At 34.7% G+C, this 19,247-nt stretch overlaps 1 protein-coding gene across 1 annotated transcript in view; it reads right to left on the bottom strand.

The window, feature by feature from the left end:
• Positions 1-240: 240 nt before the first annotated feature.
• The window catches only part of herc2 (HECT and RLD domain containing E3 ubiquitin protein ligase 2), a 104,571-nt gene continuing 85,564 nt past the window's right edge, over positions 241-19,247 (bottom strand). Inside the window, exons 79-92 of the mRNA XM_056460167.1 lie at positions 19,057-19,234; positions 18,382-18,543; positions 18,166-18,257; positions 17,305-17,444; positions 15,252-15,439; positions 14,605-14,802; positions 12,183-12,266; positions 11,094-11,235; positions 9,355-9,549; positions 9,130-9,242; positions 6,269-6,459; positions 4,537-4,642; positions 4,236-4,448; positions 241-1,251 (exon numbers count right to left, since the gene is read on the bottom strand). Of these exons, the coding sequence (XP_056316142.1) occupies positions 979-1,251; positions 4,236-4,448; positions 4,537-4,642; positions 6,269-6,459; positions 9,130-9,242; positions 9,355-9,549; positions 11,094-11,235; positions 12,183-12,266; positions 14,605-14,802; positions 15,252-15,439; positions 17,305-17,444; positions 18,166-18,257; positions 18,382-18,543; positions 19,057-19,234 (2,275 nt within the window). The 3' untranslated portion in view covers positions 241-978. The remainder of the gene's footprint in view (positions 1,252-4,235; positions 4,449-4,536; positions 4,643-6,268; positions 6,460-9,129; positions 9,243-9,354; positions 9,550-11,093; positions 11,236-12,182; positions 12,267-14,604; positions 14,803-15,251; positions 15,440-17,304; positions 17,445-18,165; positions 18,258-18,381; positions 18,544-19,056; positions 19,235-19,247) is intronic.

The raw sequence follows: 19,247 nt of genomic DNA, 5'->3' as shown, positions 1-19,247 counted from the left end.
AACTGCGTGATGCTGTCATGTCAATATGGACCAAAATCTTTAAGGAATACTTCCAGTACATTGTTGAATCTATGCCACAAAGGATTAAGGCAGTTCTGAAGGCAAAAGTGAGTCCAACCTGGTACTAGTGAAGTGTACCCAATAAAGTGGCCGGTGAGTGTATACTCTACACACAAACCCCCCCCCCATAAAATCAGAAGAAGATATGGTTTCAAAAACAGAAAATTATAATGAAAAATCTTACAAGAACAATTTGGTTTAAATTTATTAACATAAATGAACATTTATTTATAACATGGGAATGAGACCTCTCATAAACACATGGCACAATCAAATTATATACATTCCATAAGGAAAACAGTGCGGACACATATGAGAGAAAAAGGAGAGGAAATGTTGACCGACAACCTAAAAGCAACCCCTGATCAGGCTTCACTGACTGAACGACCAAAAAAAAAAAATAATAATAAAAAAAAAATCTCCAAGTTTAAAAGATTTTTTCAAAAAAACACTGCTGTTTTGAGGCAATGCTGAAATTCATAATACTACCTCTATTGAACACAAAACGGATGTGAAGCTCTTCACCGAGACGCCTGTCAGGAATCGTCTACCACAGTGCTAGGCTAAGCGGTCAGTCCTCTGGAAGAAAACATGAACACAATGTTTAACACAAAAAGGTGTGTATTTTTCTCTCGTCGTTCTGGTTTTCTTCACAATAAAGATTTAAAAAAAGAAAAAAAATCTATTTTGCTTTAATGGTGTTTTAAAGCTAATTGCACATAATGATATACACTTAAATCTCTTCATTTAGTTGTATTTGTGTCTATGCACATATTAATAAGTGAGGTTAAAACAGACATCTTCGGTTCAGTTTACTTCTTTTTCTGCTTGTCAGCTTATTTTTAGGTTTCCTACAACTTACCACAGCAAATGCCTGTGTGTGAGTGTTTGTCTGTGTGTGTGTGCGAACGTATGAGCTCAGTGGCCTGTCAGGTAATCCTGCGTGGAGTCAGAAGCGAATGAGTCTGCGTCTTCATTGTCCGAGTCATCACTGCTGTCGTCTGCGGCCGGTTCTCCACTCAGAGCGATCCGTGCGTAGTCATCTGTGTCGATGGACTTGCAGAAGTGAATGGCGTATTTGAGTTTCTCCTCTAAGACTAGCTTACAGGAGTAGCGAGGCAGCTTGAGCAGGAAGAAGCAGGTGTAGGATTCGGGGAGGAAGTGGTCGGGAGGGTTGTATTTATCCAGCACCTGGTCAAAAAAAAAAAGGCACAAACTCTAAAAATGAGCACTTATATTTACAGTGCTCAGCATATACAAGTACACCCCTCACACATCTCTCTTTTAAAATCAGAATTTAATAGGAAGCTATACAATATTATATTTGTGCATGTGCTTTAGAATAGTCAGTACTGAAACCAAATCTGGAGCTTATCTAACAAAATAACTTTACAACTAGTACACCCACATTTATCATGGTATTGAAAAATATTAAACACAAATTTTAAAAAAAGAGAAAAAAAAATCAAGAGAAACAAAAAAAAAACGAACAAAAAAAAAGTTTAAATTTTGTAGGTTGTGGTTTATTTTTGTAATATTTAGCTTGAATTTAATTGTATTATCTTTAAATTTCAAAATGTTTGGTAACTGAAATATTATTTAAATAAATATATGTGTTTAATAAATCTGTTTTGTTTAAATGCACCAAAATATATTGCCTATATTCACTGAGAAATGGATCAAAACGTTCATTTTCAAGATGGGGTGTACTCAATCATTCTGAGCAAGGTATCTATTCATTTACAGAGCCAGTTAAAGGTTTGGATGATTTTTTTTTTTTTTTTTTTCATAACATCATTGCTACCATACCATGGCTGAAGCTGGAGCAGTGTTTTTTTATTATTACACCAGAATGAGAGTTTAGTTTTTAGTTATATCGGGCTAGAAAATAGCAACTTTTCATGTTCTGTCAGGCGTAGTACACAATTTAACTATAAAAAAGTCTATAAGAAAATTATCGAAACTCTTTAGTCACTTTTAAGCAATATGCTAATGGTCTAATTTGATTTAATGATCTATGCTAAGCTAAGATAAGCTAAGCATGAGGCCAGAGGCAGAGATCGGCTGAATGGATTAAAAAAATGTCAAACTGTTTACCTCTATGGGACCTGCAACATAAACCTATTTTCAAAAAAAGTGTAGTATTCCTTTAACAGGGTTTCTGCAGGTTTCACCAAGTCAAATTTAAGACTTTATAAGACCATCATGAATGGAATTTCAGACCTATACGGGGCTGAACAATAAGGATTTTTTCTTACCTCATTAAAAACAATTCTAATTACTTGAATGATACTTAAATAATGTCTCAAAACAACATTTTCCTTCGGCTTAGTCCCTTTATTCATCAGGGTTGCCACAGCTGAATGACCCGTCAACTTATCCAGCATAGGTTTTATGCAGCGGATGCCCTTCCATCTGCAACCCTGTACAGGAACGCATCCATATACACTCATTCACACATACACTATGGCCAACTTAGCTTACCCAATTCACCTACAGTATAGCGCATGTCTTTGGACTGTGAGGGGAAACCGGAGCACATGGAAAAAATCCACACAAAAAGAACATGCAAACTCCACAAAGAAATGCCAACCGGCCCAGCTAGCACTTGAACCAGTGCCATTCCTGCTGTGAGGTGACAGTGCTAACCACTGAGCCACTGTGTCATGTTTTTTTTCCCAATATAACTTTTCTTTCACAAGCTTTAAAAACTAATCATAAACAAAATATACAACGTTCTGTCCAGGTCAGTTTCCCCCCACAGTCTATAAATACATGGAGAACGCACAAATGTTATGGTGAGGAACCAAATTCTTAAATACAGCTGTAAATAGTTTTGTTAAAGGTTTTATTGAGATGTATTGTTGGTGACTGTATACTGTATACAAGCGTTTGCCTGATTGGGTAGCTTTACATGGACATAAAAAATTGAGACCCGTTTAAAACGAATTAAAACCTACAAGTCAATATTTCAGTGAATTAAAGACTTTTTTGAATATAAGACCCCGCGGACACCATGTTTAATAACAATTAGTATTGGTGTTCCACCATTGATACAGGTTCTTACAATTAAAGGGGATGAAAACACTGTTGCTGTAGTTTATATTTTTGGGTTTTGTGGTATTTTTTTTATGATACTTTCATTAATTTAAAGGTAAAAATAACTTATAAATAAAATGTTTTTAACACTGTAAATAATTCAGGTTTCTTGATCTTGTTATGATATTAGAATGAATTTAGAATTCATGAAGGATCATGTGACACTGAAGACTGAAGAAATGATTCTGAAGCTTAAGCTTTAAATCATAGAAATATATTCACAAAGACAAAAAATTCTCACAAAAACATTAGAGCAATTTCAAAGTGTCGCCACCAATAGGCAAACCGAGAATGAATCATGACTGGAGGTTTTTTGCCGATCTTTCCTATCTTTGCTTTCCTGCCTGTAAATCTTCACTGTCCTATCACTATAAAGGTGAAAACCCTTAAACAATAGTTACTTTTTAAAAAATGATTTCAAAATAATCATGTGATACTGAAGACTGGATATAGAGTATCGCATGAATTCTTTGCATATTAAAATATTTACCATTTATTATAGCATAAAACTCTAACTACCAGGGCTGAACAATAAATCGTTTGAGCATCTATATCACAATGTGTGTATCTGCAATAGTCATTTGGCGGATTAGATTTATTAAAGATTAAAAGATAAAAATATTATTAAATATTATTATCTTTTAATCATCTATACAATGAGCACCATGTTATTTTACATTTGATTGTTCAATTTATGTACATGAATAGTGTTAGACTCCCCAGAAAACCATGAAGGGCAGTTTATTTGTTTATGTTTGCTTAAATTTATTATAATTTATTCAGATCCACTGCACACAAAAAGACTTGATGATCTAAATGAATGAAATCTTTCCAAATAGAGCTATTCAAATCATCTGGTAAAAATGATATTCATATCGCTATTTATATTGCAGTAAAAGAAAATATTGCAATCTCAGATTTTTCCAATATCATGCCGCACTACTTACTACATACTTAATACATATTAACTACATATTTAAAGAGTTGAATGAGTGTGCAATTGTTGAGCAGATTTTAATGGTGACCTGTAGATGTAACTGCGGGAATCTTTGTCTCAAGAGACAATAGTTAGTTACCTGCACTACAAAGTCTCGTCCACGGAAGTCTGCGATGGTCCTGGGAAGGCGCGTGCGGCCCCAGACAAACCTGAGGAAGAGCGAGCGTTCTGTGTTGGAGAAAGACTCCATAACCTCCCAGAACCACTGGATGAGCGGCGCAGTTGGCTCTACTCCTTTATATGTGGCCACTGATTTGAGCAGATGCAGAGGGATGTCTGGACTTCCGCACACCTGAACAACACAAACAAGTGAGTCAGGTCTACTTAGCATTCATGAACACATACTGTTCAGTGTTTGTTTATGTTTCTCATGTCCTCACCATGGTCTCCAGCTCATAGCCGGTAAATAGAGAGAGGAGGGGCACCGGAACCACACGCGCCATACCTTCTCTTACAGCAGACACCTGCTCATCAAACTCATGCAGCCTGGAGGAACAAAACAACAACAGCATTAAACCGGTGAACTTTACTTTGTACTTCAAGTCTTTCTTTCCTCAGAATAAGTGATTCAAGAGATAACTGGATTTTTGCTGATATCTAATGAGCTAAATTATAGCTGATAAACTATGCTGATACTGATTTCAATTTTGCTTTCAAGTTTGCTTGCTTGGGAAAGTGTTTAATACATATACTAAATGAATAAAAAGTGTCAGATTTGTTTTATTTAGCTTAATATTTAAATAATTTACTTTAATTTTAATTATTATAACAGTAGTAGGCATGGGCCGGTATAAAATTCTGATGGTATTATAACTCTAGATAGAAATATCACAGTTTCACAGTAATGTGATTAGCACTCTAACACATGTCCTTTTTTAAACGTCTGCGTAAAAAAAACCATATTTTTCCCCATTTCACACAACACATTTTATTTTGAGAAATATTTAGGAACAGTAAACATGTTTCATGATTAAAATAAATACTTCTTCTATTTTTATTTTCAAAAAATTTTTCAAAACGTTTCAAAGACACGGATTTCTTTATAACTTTAAAAGGCATCTTTGGATATCTTTTTCTTTGGATATAAAGTAAGCTACTACACTGTTCAGGTCTATAGCATGATTGGATGCTGGTCCTTAAGCAATGTTTGCTGAATTGTGGGCTTTTGATATGGATGCTCTTTTCTATTGGAGATACTGTTCATCAAAAAAGTACTAAATAAAATAAGAGTAAAAAAACGCATTTAAAAAAACATTACACATACAGTAGGTAAAAAATTTTTAGCGGTTTTAAAAACATGATTTTTCCAAACCACGGTAAACCTTGAAAACAGTTATCATCCCATGCCTAAACCATGATGTTTTTATTTTTATTGGACTAGAGCCCATAGGGAGGATACTGTGAAGAAAACTATTAACAGAGCAGACATCTATGTTATACATGTTATTATATGTTATACAGTAGGATACAGTTTATTATATATGTTATACAGTAGGAACGGTATAACAAAAAAATTTAGCAGTTTTAAAACCATGATTTTTCCAAACCGCAGTAAACCTTGAAAACAGTTATCATCCCATGCCTAAACAGTAATGTTTTTATTTTTATCGGACAGGCACTAGAGCTCATAGGGAGGATACTGTTAAGAAAACTGTTAACAGAGCAGACATCCATGTGATTGGTGGCTCTCACAAAATCGGTCTCTTTTTAGTCCCAGATACGGTCTGTTACATCAAATAATACTAAAATTTAAGGTGAAATTGTTAATTATGCAAAATAACATGCAACTAACCCTAAACCTAATCTGTATTCTAACCCTAACCATAGAGAAATTGTGTGTAATTCAGTATTATTACTCAGTAGTTAAATAAATAGTTACATTGTAACAATGACCTTTTATGATAAAGTCTAACCAATCAGACTCATAATTCTTGCTAGCACTGCTGGCAGCCAATAAAGTTGCCACAGGCTTGTAATCAACACATTTTATTGGCAAGGCATACAATTTTCCATACTTGCATTTAAAGTTAATATTGGCCATGCAATCTTTCCAATACTGTCTCTCTCTATTCAAAATGGCTCAATAGAACCTTTTTTCTACAGCAATCTCACCTGTAGTTTATTGCTAGCCGCACATATTCACTGCGGTTTTCAAGGCTGATGTGGGAATGTTTGGAGCTGAGCTGGACTTCCTGTCCGCAGGCACTGGGCACAGTAAAGGGAAGAGGCATAGCCTCAAACTCCTCCGCAGACGCCTCGTTATCTCTAATATACATCAGACCGGGGATGAAGTCCTTGTCCACCTAACACATAGAAGAAAAAGGTGTACAATACTGTGAAAGCCAGAAAAACTAAAAAAACAAAACAAAAAAATAATTCAAACAATTAAATTAAGACTTTTAAAAAAGAAAATGAAAATAATACCAATATTAAATCAATTAAATAACAACAAAACCATCAAACTAAACAAGCATGAACAGCAATAATAGCGTATTAGAATGCTATTTGAACGCTAATTGCAGAAGTTTCAGCTTCAATATTACAGAAATTAATTGCATATTAAAATATGTGAAAGCAGGGAAAAGAATATTTAAAACAATAACAAAAAAATAAATAATTAAATATAATAATAATAATAATAAAAACAAAATGTCAAAATGTAACTTTTTAAAATCTTAAAATAAATACATTCTTGGAGAGTATAAGATAAGAGAAATAATCATAAGACAAATAGTGTGGCAATTAAACTAAATCTGTGTGAATGATTATCGTATTAAAGAATGAAAGGAATGAGCGTGTGTTTTTAAGTGCATCACGGTCAGCGTCTCACTGTTGTCTTGTGCTTGGTAATCTTTCTCTTTAACCTTTCTGATATCTCCAGGCAAAAGCACAAACAACAGCAGCTCTGTGCGCAAGAGAGGTCCTGTACTGAGAAATGCCATCACTGCAACAACACATGATCCCAGCGTGAACGCAGGAGACCCATACGCTCACTCACATTCGTCTTTACACATCACACGTGCCTGATGCATACACTCGGATCTCAGAAAGTACATCACAGAGATCATTCAATAATAATAATAAAAAAACATATGTAGAACTTTGATGTATTACTGTAGCATATACATACCGCATAGATTTAGAGAAAGCTGCTTATAGTACATGTGCATTAAGGGCGGTGGGTTTAATACCGTTGTACGTATCAGTATGTATCAGCTGACCACTGATACGTACTGATCAGGACAAATGTACAGAATGTAAAAGGTATGTGCTTGCATTCAGTGCGTTTATATAATGGACTTAGAAATAAAAAGCTACAGACTTACTTTCGGCATTAACATAATTACAACAAATTAAAAAGTAAACCAAATGCAAATAAAATAAATGCTAAACTTCCACTACACTGTAAAAAAATGCAGGGTTACACACAATTCACCCATTCATGTTGTCCCAACACAAATCGATTAAGTTATCTTAACAAATTCAAGTGGATTGAACATAAAACTGTGTGTGTTGGAGTTCATGTGAGTGTGTATGCAGGGCCAGATTAGAAACATATTGAGCCCTGGTGCTATAGAAAACCTAAAGGCTCCATTTATTTTCTCGCCTCGCAAAAGTTTTTTTGTCATTGCTATTATTATTATTAATTTTATAATTTATATTACTATCTTAATTTTCCATCATTTAATTTATATTTAATTATTATAAATGTTTTCTTTTTTACTAAAGTAGGCATACTAGCATACAAATAATCACATACCATAAACTTTTAAAAAACACACATTTGCAGTACTTTCTAAATGAATGCTTTACAATAAATACTTTAAATACCTTATCTTAAAAAGTTTACTTTATACTTTAGCTCAGCAGAAAACAAAAGTAGACGATAGATAGATAGATAGATAGATAGATAGATAGATAGATAGATAGATAGATAGATAGATAGATAGATAGATAGATAGATAGATAGATAGATAGATAGATAGATAAGACAGAACGACAGACAAAATGGCAGACATGACAGACAGAACGACAGAAAGAATGTCAGACAAATAGAAAAATAAGACAAAACATTAAACGGGCGGACAGACAGACTAGATAGGTAGGTAGACAGACAGACAGACTAGATAGGTAGGTAGGTAGGTAGGTAGGTAGGCAGACAGACAGACAGACAGACAGACAGACAGACAGACAGACAGACAGACAGACAGACACAGACAGACAGACAGACAGACAGACAGACAGACAGATAGATAGATAGATAAGACAGAACGACAGACAAAATGGCAGACATGACAGACAGAACGACAGAAAGAATGTCAGACAAATAGAAAAATAAGACAAAACATTAAACGGGCGGACAGACAGACTAGATAGGTAGGTAGGTAGGTAGACAGACAGACAGACAGACAGACAGACAGACAGACAGACAGACAGACAGACAGACAGAATGGTTGATAAAAGAACGTATAGATAGATAGATAGACAGATAGACAGATAGATAAGACAGAACGACAAACAAAATGGCAGACAGAACGACAGAGAACGATAGAAAGAATGTCAGACAGACAGAACAGTAAGACAAAACATTAGACGGACGGACGGACGGATAGATAAAATCGACAGTATTTCACATTTGCCACTGCTTTGATAAATTTAACATACAAATTTTTAAATTTTAAATCTAGGATGAAATGAGACTAAACAAATCTTAACCTAGTTAACCCTAACAAATCAAACCAATGCAGTTTCGCTGAAAATTTACATTTAATGCTCTGTAATTTTGTTAATCCAGTCTAAAAATCAAAGTCTGACCAAATTTGCAATAATAACTTAAAGATGAACAAACCCATTTAAGTGTAAATATGTTACCTATTTTATTTTTAATTTAGTTAAACACATGCCTTTAAAATGTTGATTTCGTTAACAATAATTCAATAACCTTGGATTCAAACACACACACATAGTCTTACCTCACTGAGATCAGCAATGGTCAGGTTCATGCCTGCCAGCTGTTTCCACACAGGTTCGGCCAGATACAGACTAAGAGGACTTCCTGTCCGGATCGCTATGCCCAGGAGCACCCCTAAACACAAATACAAGAACAGAGCGTGCTCTACTGCCAAATCTGACAGAAGAAAGTACTGCAGCTGTGTAACTCCAGACTGCCTTGAAAGTGTTTTGAGTGCAGCTGGTACCTAGGAAGCGGAACATGCTGATGTGCAGAGGGGATTTGGCAGCTGGGTTCAGCAGAAAGCAATCTCTGTTCGCTCCTGACTCGTCTCTGCCGTTAGGAGTGACGATGAGCAGAGGAGTGAGGCCATTCTGCAGCTCCTCGCACATTTCTGCAATAGATTCACTGTATCCGCCACCACAGTCATCCACCGACTCACCTACAAACACACACAGAAACATGAGAAACATAATTTTTCTTTCATGTAGAATCATCCCTCTGCAAGGCTAGGTTTACACTTGTGCTTTTTTGTTCTGACATTCACAATACTGCAGAGTTTTCAACCTTCAAAAACAGAGACTTTCAGAAAAGTTTTTAAATTGTGGGGTTTCAGTTGTTGTGTTTGAGTAAACAAACCAAAACTTCTGAATATGATTGTGTTGCTGCCCACATTCGCTCCCTGATTGGGCCTTTGCATATCAATCATTGCGATCATTGCTTATCTTTTCCTGATTTGTCAAACTCCTGTTATAGGACCAAGCTGATTCGTTTTGTTTCATTTTTGTGGCCGCAAAAGATTTTCAGATTTTTTTCTGCATTGCGGTACTGAGCTTGTTATCGTGATTGTTTTAGAACTTTTAAAATATGGGAGAAATGACTAGGGATAATAAACGGCAGAAAACGGTCAAGCTACTCACTCTACAAACAAACGTGTTCATAACTATAAATAAAAATAAAAATAACCAGTTTGCAAAATCAAATAGCACAACGAGCTGTTTTTAACATCTGAAAAATCAACAAAAGTGAATGACACCGGAAGTCTCAAGCCAAAAAGATTCCACTGGCTGCACCCACTCATACATTAAGAATAATGTGAATGGAATTGGTGAAAGTAAGTTCTAGGGCTGCATGATATTCGACAAAAATGTGATATTGCGATAAGTTAATATTCTGCAATAAATATAGTGATATGGAATACAGTTTTATAAGACACTATTTGATGGTTTTCTATAGAGTCTAACAGTATTTGATACAGAGATTGTTTTTCTCACTTTGTCTCGTTTCTAGTCCAAATATCTAAAAATTCTTAAATCAAGTAAACATATTGCTATGTTTTCAACTTTTCCTTTCAAGTTTTTCCTTAAAACAGTCAGTGAGGCATGTAAAATAATCTCGTTTTCGCTTTGAAATATTTGGACTAGAAACAATCAATTCCATATATATGCAGTAATTAAATACAATTCTACAGTATGTTTTCTTGAAATTCTACAGCGCTTTATTTTTATTCGTGTAAACTCAGTTGATTCCACATTAAAATATCTTAGCATTGCGAACTTGGCAATCAAACCTAAGTATACAGAAAGTTTCATTAATAACAAATACTTCTATAATCTAGGTTTCACTTCTTAACCTGTGTATACAGTTTTGTATTATGATCAAACATCTACTTATATTTTCATTTTTTTATATTTTGGTCTGTTCTAAAAAAGGTAACATTTTGAAAATGTGCTTCCAACTTAAACTTCTTTTTCTCTCAACACATTTTCAGTCATTTATAATGAATGCAATTATCATTTGTTTCATTTAATAACTCTATACAGGCTACAAATATTATAATTTTATAGCTGCTTTTAGGTTCTGACATGTGATATGTTCTTTGAGAAACACACTGAATATAGTAATATAGACAACAAATTGTTTTCATTTTAAAACACCAGGTTAAAATAAAAACACACTAAATGCAGTGTCTAATTATACACTCACCCACAAACTTGACCTTCCAGACGCGGTGGGGCAGCAGCAGACTGTCTGGGCTGAAAGAGCTCATCTTTGCACACATCTGTCCAAATACTGACTTGGTGCCATCCGGCCCTGCCAGACCTCCTTTACTACGTGAACGCTTGACCTGAAAGTGAAAATGACAGGGGTTTAATTAATCTCCATATACATCACTTTTTTATTAAATACTGTATAAATTCATTGTTTATGCATTCCTGCAAATCGCAGACTGTCAGGGGCCTCTATGAGGAGGCCAATGACCCATAAAGATATGAATTTGGAGGTAAACCTCCTGGCGAGCAGATCCATAAATAACTTGTACATTAATTTCAAGAACACATCACTGAAAATATCATATTTGGTGCTGCAAAGTCTGGCTCAAAATAGTAAGTAAAATAAAATGGAGGCTGATAATTAAACTGTGTACACAGTACTTGTGTGTCCATGCTGACAGGAAGGAGCAGGAAGAGCAATGGTAATTATGGTGATTAGGGAAAGGGGGACCATTTTCCAGAGGACCTCCAAGCTATTTTTACCCATTAAAATTAATTGTTCATTTTGAATTCTGCTTACCATAATAATCAACTCTCAAACCAAGAGAAAAATGCAAGTACAAATCTAGTGCTAAGTAAATAACATGCATATGAAGTCTGATGAAAGGTTTATTGGGATGGCATGGAAGCTCAGTGGTTAGCACTGTCGCCTCACAGCAAGAAAGTCACTGGTTCGAGTCCTGGCTGGGCCAGTTGGCATTTCTGTGTGGAGTTTTCATGTTCTTCCTGTGTTCACGTGGGTTTCCTCCGGTTTACCCCATAGTCCAAAGACATGCAGTATAGGTGAATTGTATGAACTGGCCGTAGTGTATGAGTGTGTGTTTGAGACTGTCCTATGTTTCCCAGCACTATGCTGCGGCTGGAAAGTCATGCGATGCGTAAAACATATCCTGGAATAATTAGCGGTTCATTCCACTGTGGCAAAATCTGCTAAATCAGAGACTAAGCCAAAGGAAAATGAACGAAAGGTTTATTTTGGAGTGTAAATTAGGATATAGCTGCATTGTGTATAAATTCACACCTGTATCCTGTTCAGCTCAACCACCGGCCCATGCTGCCTGTCTCTGACCATGGTAGCCTGCACCACCTTGCGGAATGCTGCCTCCTATAGACAATTGAAAAAACAAAACAAAATAATTATAATTAAACATTTTGAGAAGACATATACTTTAATACACGCCAATCAAAAATGAAAAGTTTAAGTATCAAAACAACTTCATAGCTGCATTTACACTGCATGGTTCAAGAGACCCATTCCGATTTCTTTCTCTCATGTGGCACAGATGAGATATATCCAGCTGCAGACCCGCAGAACCACACTCGTTTCAGGCACACCCAATCTAGCACACGATCTAGGCAAACCATATATGGTAACTAACTAACCCCTTAGGAGCATTATTGCCACCTACTGAATTTCACATATATGGTTTCCTATTTCAGTCATTATATCATTATTATATCGTAACCATCATTTTAACATCTCTGTAGTTTCTGCATAAACTCAAATTATGTAAATAAAAATAAGTAGTGAACACTTATGACTTTATTCACGTGTCAACATTCACAAAGAAAACGTAATAGACAATTAGTAATCCTACAATAGTTTCAGGATTACGTGTAATAAACTAATTCAGGATCTTAATATTATCATACTTGGGTAAAATCGCTTTGTTGTAAAATATAAAAAGCAAACAATAATGTGTCATATTAAAATTAACTACTATAGTTAATCATTTTAACAATATAAAATATAGTTTATATATTTTATCTTAACTGATTATCTGATTATAAACTACTATCTTTTTCTAAACTGTAGCAACTGTTAGTTATATATATATATATATATATATATATATATATATATATATATATATATATATATATATATATATATATTTATTTATTTATTTATAACAAAAACAATATATTGCTTACTATAAATTATTATAGTATTTAATGTGAGAATCATTAATGCAAAAGTTATTAGAAAATTAAGCAATTAAACACTATTAAATTGCTTGAGTAAAATATTAATATAGTGTTATACATTTATTACATGTAAAAGATTTTTATTACATATAAAGATGTATTATTACCTATATTAACTTTCTATTATTTGCTTCATAATAAATGAATCCATTATATAAATTAAACCTGTCCAATTTAGATCGAAACAACGCTCCCCATTCGCCCGTCTTGATTGCAATATTTGTGAAATAGTAAACACTATTGTTTATTGTGTACTATATTTATTAACAATTAAAAATTTTATTGATGACGATGTCTGAGAAGACGTTAATAACATTATCATCCCTTGTAACCATATATGGTTTGCCTAGATCGTGTGTGCTGGATTGTGTGTGCCTGAAGCGTGTGTGGTTCTGCGGGCCTGCAGCTGGATATTATTGGCACAGATCGGATACGGCCCATGTACGTTTAAGCAGGAAAAAACAAAATCACATGGATTCCAATCTACACAAATCAGATTCAGGCCTTGTTCATTTGTGGAAATTTATCCGATATAAATCGGATCCGCGCCCTCATGTCTGCAGTGTGAGCAGGTAGATCAGATTTTCACCCGTCAATGCAAGTCGAGCGTCTAAAACTTTAGTGAATGAAATCAAATTTGATGCTTTCATTTCAGAACAGAGTTTAACAGAGTCCCAAACCTTACATCTTATATACTAGGACAAAAAAAAGCTTTAATACTGCCAATACATGTAGCACAAGTATTTAAGGATGCTAACGAGAGAGCAAACACAACATTCGCCATGTAAGCAATATAAACTAGTATAAAGCTATTGCATACAAAGCGTGTATAAATCACGCCTTGGACAAGACATTCAAATCCACTGGTTTAAAAAAGCCTCAATTAATAGAATATGGACAAATTATAACGTTTCTGTCATAAAATATAGAAAAAACTTGTCAAAAAGAAGATTAAAAAAATTTAAATGCTGCAAACAGATTAAATACAGGAATGGAGATAAGAGCGCTCTTTTATTATCAGCTGTCAGACAGCGCCCACTCCTTTTTTTCTGCTTATTGCGAATTTCGCTATGTAAATGCAGACAATCAGATACGATTCACTTTTAAAAGATGATGTAAGTAGGTCGTCAAGAAAATTGGATACAGTTACAAAATCGGAATTGACCATCAAGATCTGCAGTGTAAATGTAGCCCATTTACAGAAGACTCTTAATAAAAACAATAATCATTTCACAACATTTAAAGACTTTTAGGAATAACAGAGCAATTAATAACAGATTAATGAATTGTCACTTTAAATGTTATTTTAAAATACATTTAAAATTAGCTCATATTTAAATCACATTTTACCACTATGATCAAACCACAAGGTTTTACCATTTTAGTCAAATGTGATAAAATGGATGAACATTTGGTGAAAACAGGACATGTACTTTCCTGTAAAGCAACCTCACCTTGCCCTGCGATATGAGGATTCCACGGAGCGTGTCAAAGCCGACAGATACACCATGTCCAGTTTCACCCAGACGTCCTTCTAGGTCAAACATTGGGATGCAGGGGCAGAAGAGCTCAGAGATGTGATGCAGTAGCAGTAACCGATTCCTCAGGCCCATGATGGCGATTTCTTGCAGGTGGTTGTACTCCATAGGAACCTACAGACAGACATGATGTTATTAACCACAAACTTTTACTGTACTTTGTGGAATACAAGTTTGCAATAATCTGAATTGTGCTGCGACTTATATTTCAAAGCAGCTTAAATCGCTTATATTCGTTTTTTAAATGTTAATTTCTACTGTATTGTATCGTATTAAAAGCATATTTTTGTAAAAGTACATTTTTGTACATATGTTTTTGTGACTGATAATTAGATCCTATTATAAATCCTATTATATCCTATTATTTGTAATTAATTTAACTAAATAATAAATAATTTAAAGCATTTCTGACACTTAATGGTACTCTATACACTACAGGATGACAAAAAAAAAACCTAAATAAAACAAATACGGTTTTTCGATATTTTTATGTAACTCAACTGTAAAATCAAAAGGTAAAACATTTTATGAAGGCTAAAAGGCTGTGTGTGTTGGTACAGTACCTGAGCAGGCAGTTTTCCAGCATTGGTTGGTTTACTAGTGGACCAGGCGAGTGTATGTGCTGAACCACAGGCCACACGATTAATCTTCTTGCCCTGCAGTGCCGCCACTAGCCTGGGTCTTTGAATAGCATTAGTCGTCCCATCCCCAAGCTGGCCCTCATCATTGTCACCCCATGTGTAGACTTCCCCTGTGTGTGCAGTACACATCCATATTTTTAGCAAGCACAAATAAGTATACAAACAAAAAGAAATACTCAATTTCTTTAACTTAAAGGGATAGTTCATCTTTATGCTGTTGAATACAAAAATATACATAAATATATTAAAGAAAGATGGAAAGCTGTAAACATTGACTTCCAGACTTGTTTTTCCTGCTATGGAAGTCAGTGGTTACAGTTTCTTCAAAATATCTTCTTTTGAATTCAACAGAAGAATACAAAATAATCATAAAGGTTTATAACGTTTGACTGTGAGTAAATGGTAGGTAAACTTTAATTTCTGGGTGAACTGTCCCTGCACAGATCTTAAAAGGGTCATGAACTAAGAAATCAAATTTCCTTGATCTTTTGACATAATGGAGGTCACAGTACTGTAGGAATGAATAATTATCATATGCATTTGTTAATATGGCAAAACATGTCTTTTTCACCAAGAAGGTGCATACTTGACTCCAAAGGCAGACACTGATAAGATCAGGGCCTGGTGTGTGGACTTTGGGGGTTTTACAATGTGGTCCCATGTTGATTGGTCAGTTTGTGTGTCTCAGTATTTGGGCTTTGGTCACGAAAGAGACAAATAACTTGGTAAACTTTGCTCTGGTCTTTTCCTGTTCTGATCTTTTCCTGCTCTGCTCCGGGGGCTATCTTCTCTGGCTCTACTGCTAACAGACTCTCTTTGAGGCCTACTCACCTACTCTCCCTGCCGCTGCCTCTCCCTCTCTCTCAGGTAACATTATTTTACATTTAAGCTGGGTACAGTTATTATCATATGTTGTTATCATTTTTATGTTTTATCATTTTTTACAGATATTTGTAACTAATTCAGTTGCAACCATAGAGAATTATTGTCATTAAATAATTTCATTGTTAAGTATTTGTGAATTACTTTTGATTTAACATCAATCCTTAATTGCTTCATACTGTAATACAATACATAATAGCAACGCTCTTCCACATTTTTAGCTATTAATGTTGCCCTTATTTGCGTTTTTGGTATAAGATTGCAGAAAGACAGTTTGACCAGAAATGTAATTTTTCCACCATCATACTGACAGCTTTTTAGTCATTCGGCAGAACTACAGTTCGAATCGCTGTAGTTTAAAACCCATTCTTTACAGTACTATAGAGTCATCCTGTGCGTTTTACAGCTCAAAACATTATTGTTACTCTAAAAACAGATAATATTAAAGAATGTCTGCCAAAATGACAGAAAATGGAATGTTCTACTCTAAGATGTAACAGGGAGGGTATACCCCCGCCTCCACAGAAAGATCAGCACTGCTTTTTCAGTCCTGTTATTACGCAAAAATATTATCCAATCACAACTCAGTGGATGTATACTGAGTTTTCAGTCTGTCACACTCATATAAACAGACCGTTCTGATAATGGGTAAAAAAAATACACAAAAAAAGTCAAACTGCTTCTAGATTTTGATGTTTTTTTCATGTAAAATCTATATAATGTTATTAGTGGACCTCGAACAACAAAAAAGCAGGTAGCTCATTAAAGGGACAGTTCACACACAAATTTTAATTCTGTCATTTACTCATCCACTTATTCCAAATCTGTTGGTTTTTCCTTCTTCTGTTGAACATGAAGGATATATTAAAGAATATTGGAAAGCAGCATCCATTGACTACTACGGATGTAAATGGCTGCTGGTTTCCAACATTCTCCAGAATATGTTGTTTTGGGTTCAACAGAAAACAAAATACCTACAAAATTGAGTAAATGGTGAGGAAATTATTATTTTTTGGATAAACTATCCCTTAAATCCCAAGACTATGATGAAAGTGACAAAGGCCTGCGTAACACAAACATATTGATGACCTACCATCCTCCGTGCAGCAAACACAGTGAAGGGAACCAGTTGCTATTGCGATGACCTTTTTGCCTTGTAAACCCTGGACCTGCCGGGGTCTGCGAACATGATCATCTGAGCCGTGTCCCAGTCTGTGATAGTCACCCTTCCCCCTAAAAACACAAACAAATATGTACATTTGCCCACATTAAACATAACATCAGCTTATGTTACACTGAATTATATACAGTCCTACGAAATGATTAAATTTTTTCCCCATAACTCCATTTTTACTCTTTTTTTTTTTGTACTTATTAATAGTTACATTTTATTTTATTGATCAAAAGGATGTAATTCAACAAAATACAACAACAAATATACTCGATTTAACACCAAATTATGAAGAATAAAAAAATTAGGAACACTTTGAAATATGAAATTTTTCAAATGAAACCAAAACATAAACTTAAACTATTTTGATCGATTGTCCTGCAAATGGTTTGAGCATCCATCAGCAAATGATACAGAGATAGCTTTTGTCACAGGAAATGTTAAAATGCCAACGAAGTGACTCTAAGATCAGCTCAAGAACAAAGTTCATGTGTTCAATAGTAAGACTAGACCATGAGCGCATTTATGCATGTGGTAAACAAAACTGCATCATTTATTTACACGCACGCACGCACACACGCACACAGGCATGCACACAAAAAAACATAACATGCAATACTTATTTTAAAAATTCACTATCAGTTTGATATTTAATAAGGTCTATACGCAATAGTTTTGATTTACATATACAAAAATCATACCATATGCCATGACAATACACAAAAAATTTTTTATGACTAGGTTCATAATAATAATCAGAGCCCTAATTATGAAATTGATTACCATGTGTAAACTGCTCCAGACTTGGTAAGAGCCACAGAAAACTGAGAGCCACATTCCACTTTTACAACACCCAATCCGGTTAACGAGTCGATCTATGCAAAGAAAGAGATGTGAATACAGGAATCCATAGGTATAGCACAATCTATAACAACAGTAGCTGACCAATGTGCTTTACAATTCCTAAACAGAAAATGTTTAACTACACCAGCATCTCACCTTCATCGGCACTTTACATCCATCACTACCTCCTCGGCCCAATTTGCCATAGTCTCCATCACCCCACGACCACACCATGTCATCATCGGTCAGACAGAGGGTCTGTGCATCTCCACTGCCACACGCAACGTCTATCACCCGGTGACCCTGAAGAGCCTCCACCTGCACAAGTACAACACACTCACAGTTTATATGCTGCTAATAAGCAAAGATTTTTATAGCTAAATTATATTAAGCAGCCATTTTATAAATATTCCAGTTAAGCATGACTGATTTTGGTCAATCAGTTTAAGTTTGTTTACAGTTATTTACATATTTTAATAAAAATTAAAAAAGCAGTCATTATTATTTTCATCAATATTTTTATTATTATTGCTATTGGTTCCCATTTACCTTCATAACCACAACCACCAACCATAATTGTCCAAATATACTTAAAAAAATAAAATGTATTGAATAAAAAAGTAAACAAAAATCATCATAAAAATAGTTTTTGTATATTTATTATGTATATTAATTAATATATTAAAATATTCAGCTATTGTATTTGATTTAATGCAGTAATTTTTCACTTTGTTTGATTATATTACACTTAATTAATTAATTTAAAGATTTTTAAACAATTCTAAAGGATTAAAGTTTTTGAGTCAAAAAAATAATGCATAATGAACACACCAGTTTTGGTTTAAGTTGGTCTTCGCTGTCTCCATGACCTAGCCGCCCATAACGACCTTTGCCCCATGTGTAAAGCTCTCCACTGGCAGTAATGCAGGCACTGTGAGCCCCACCGGCTGCAATGTCCACAACTTCCACCCCTCTGAGAGACTCAATCACGCGTGGACGGTCACATGGGCTGGGGAAAAGAC

The sequence above is a fragment of the Danio aesculapii genome, chromosome 6 (assembly GCF_903798145.1).
Source record: "Danio aesculapii chromosome 6, fDanAes4.1, whole genome shotgun sequence".
Lineage (NCBI taxonomy): Eukaryota > Metazoa > Chordata > Actinopteri > Cypriniformes > Danionidae > Danio > Danio aesculapii.
This window is presented reverse-complemented; position numbering and strand designations above follow the sequence as displayed.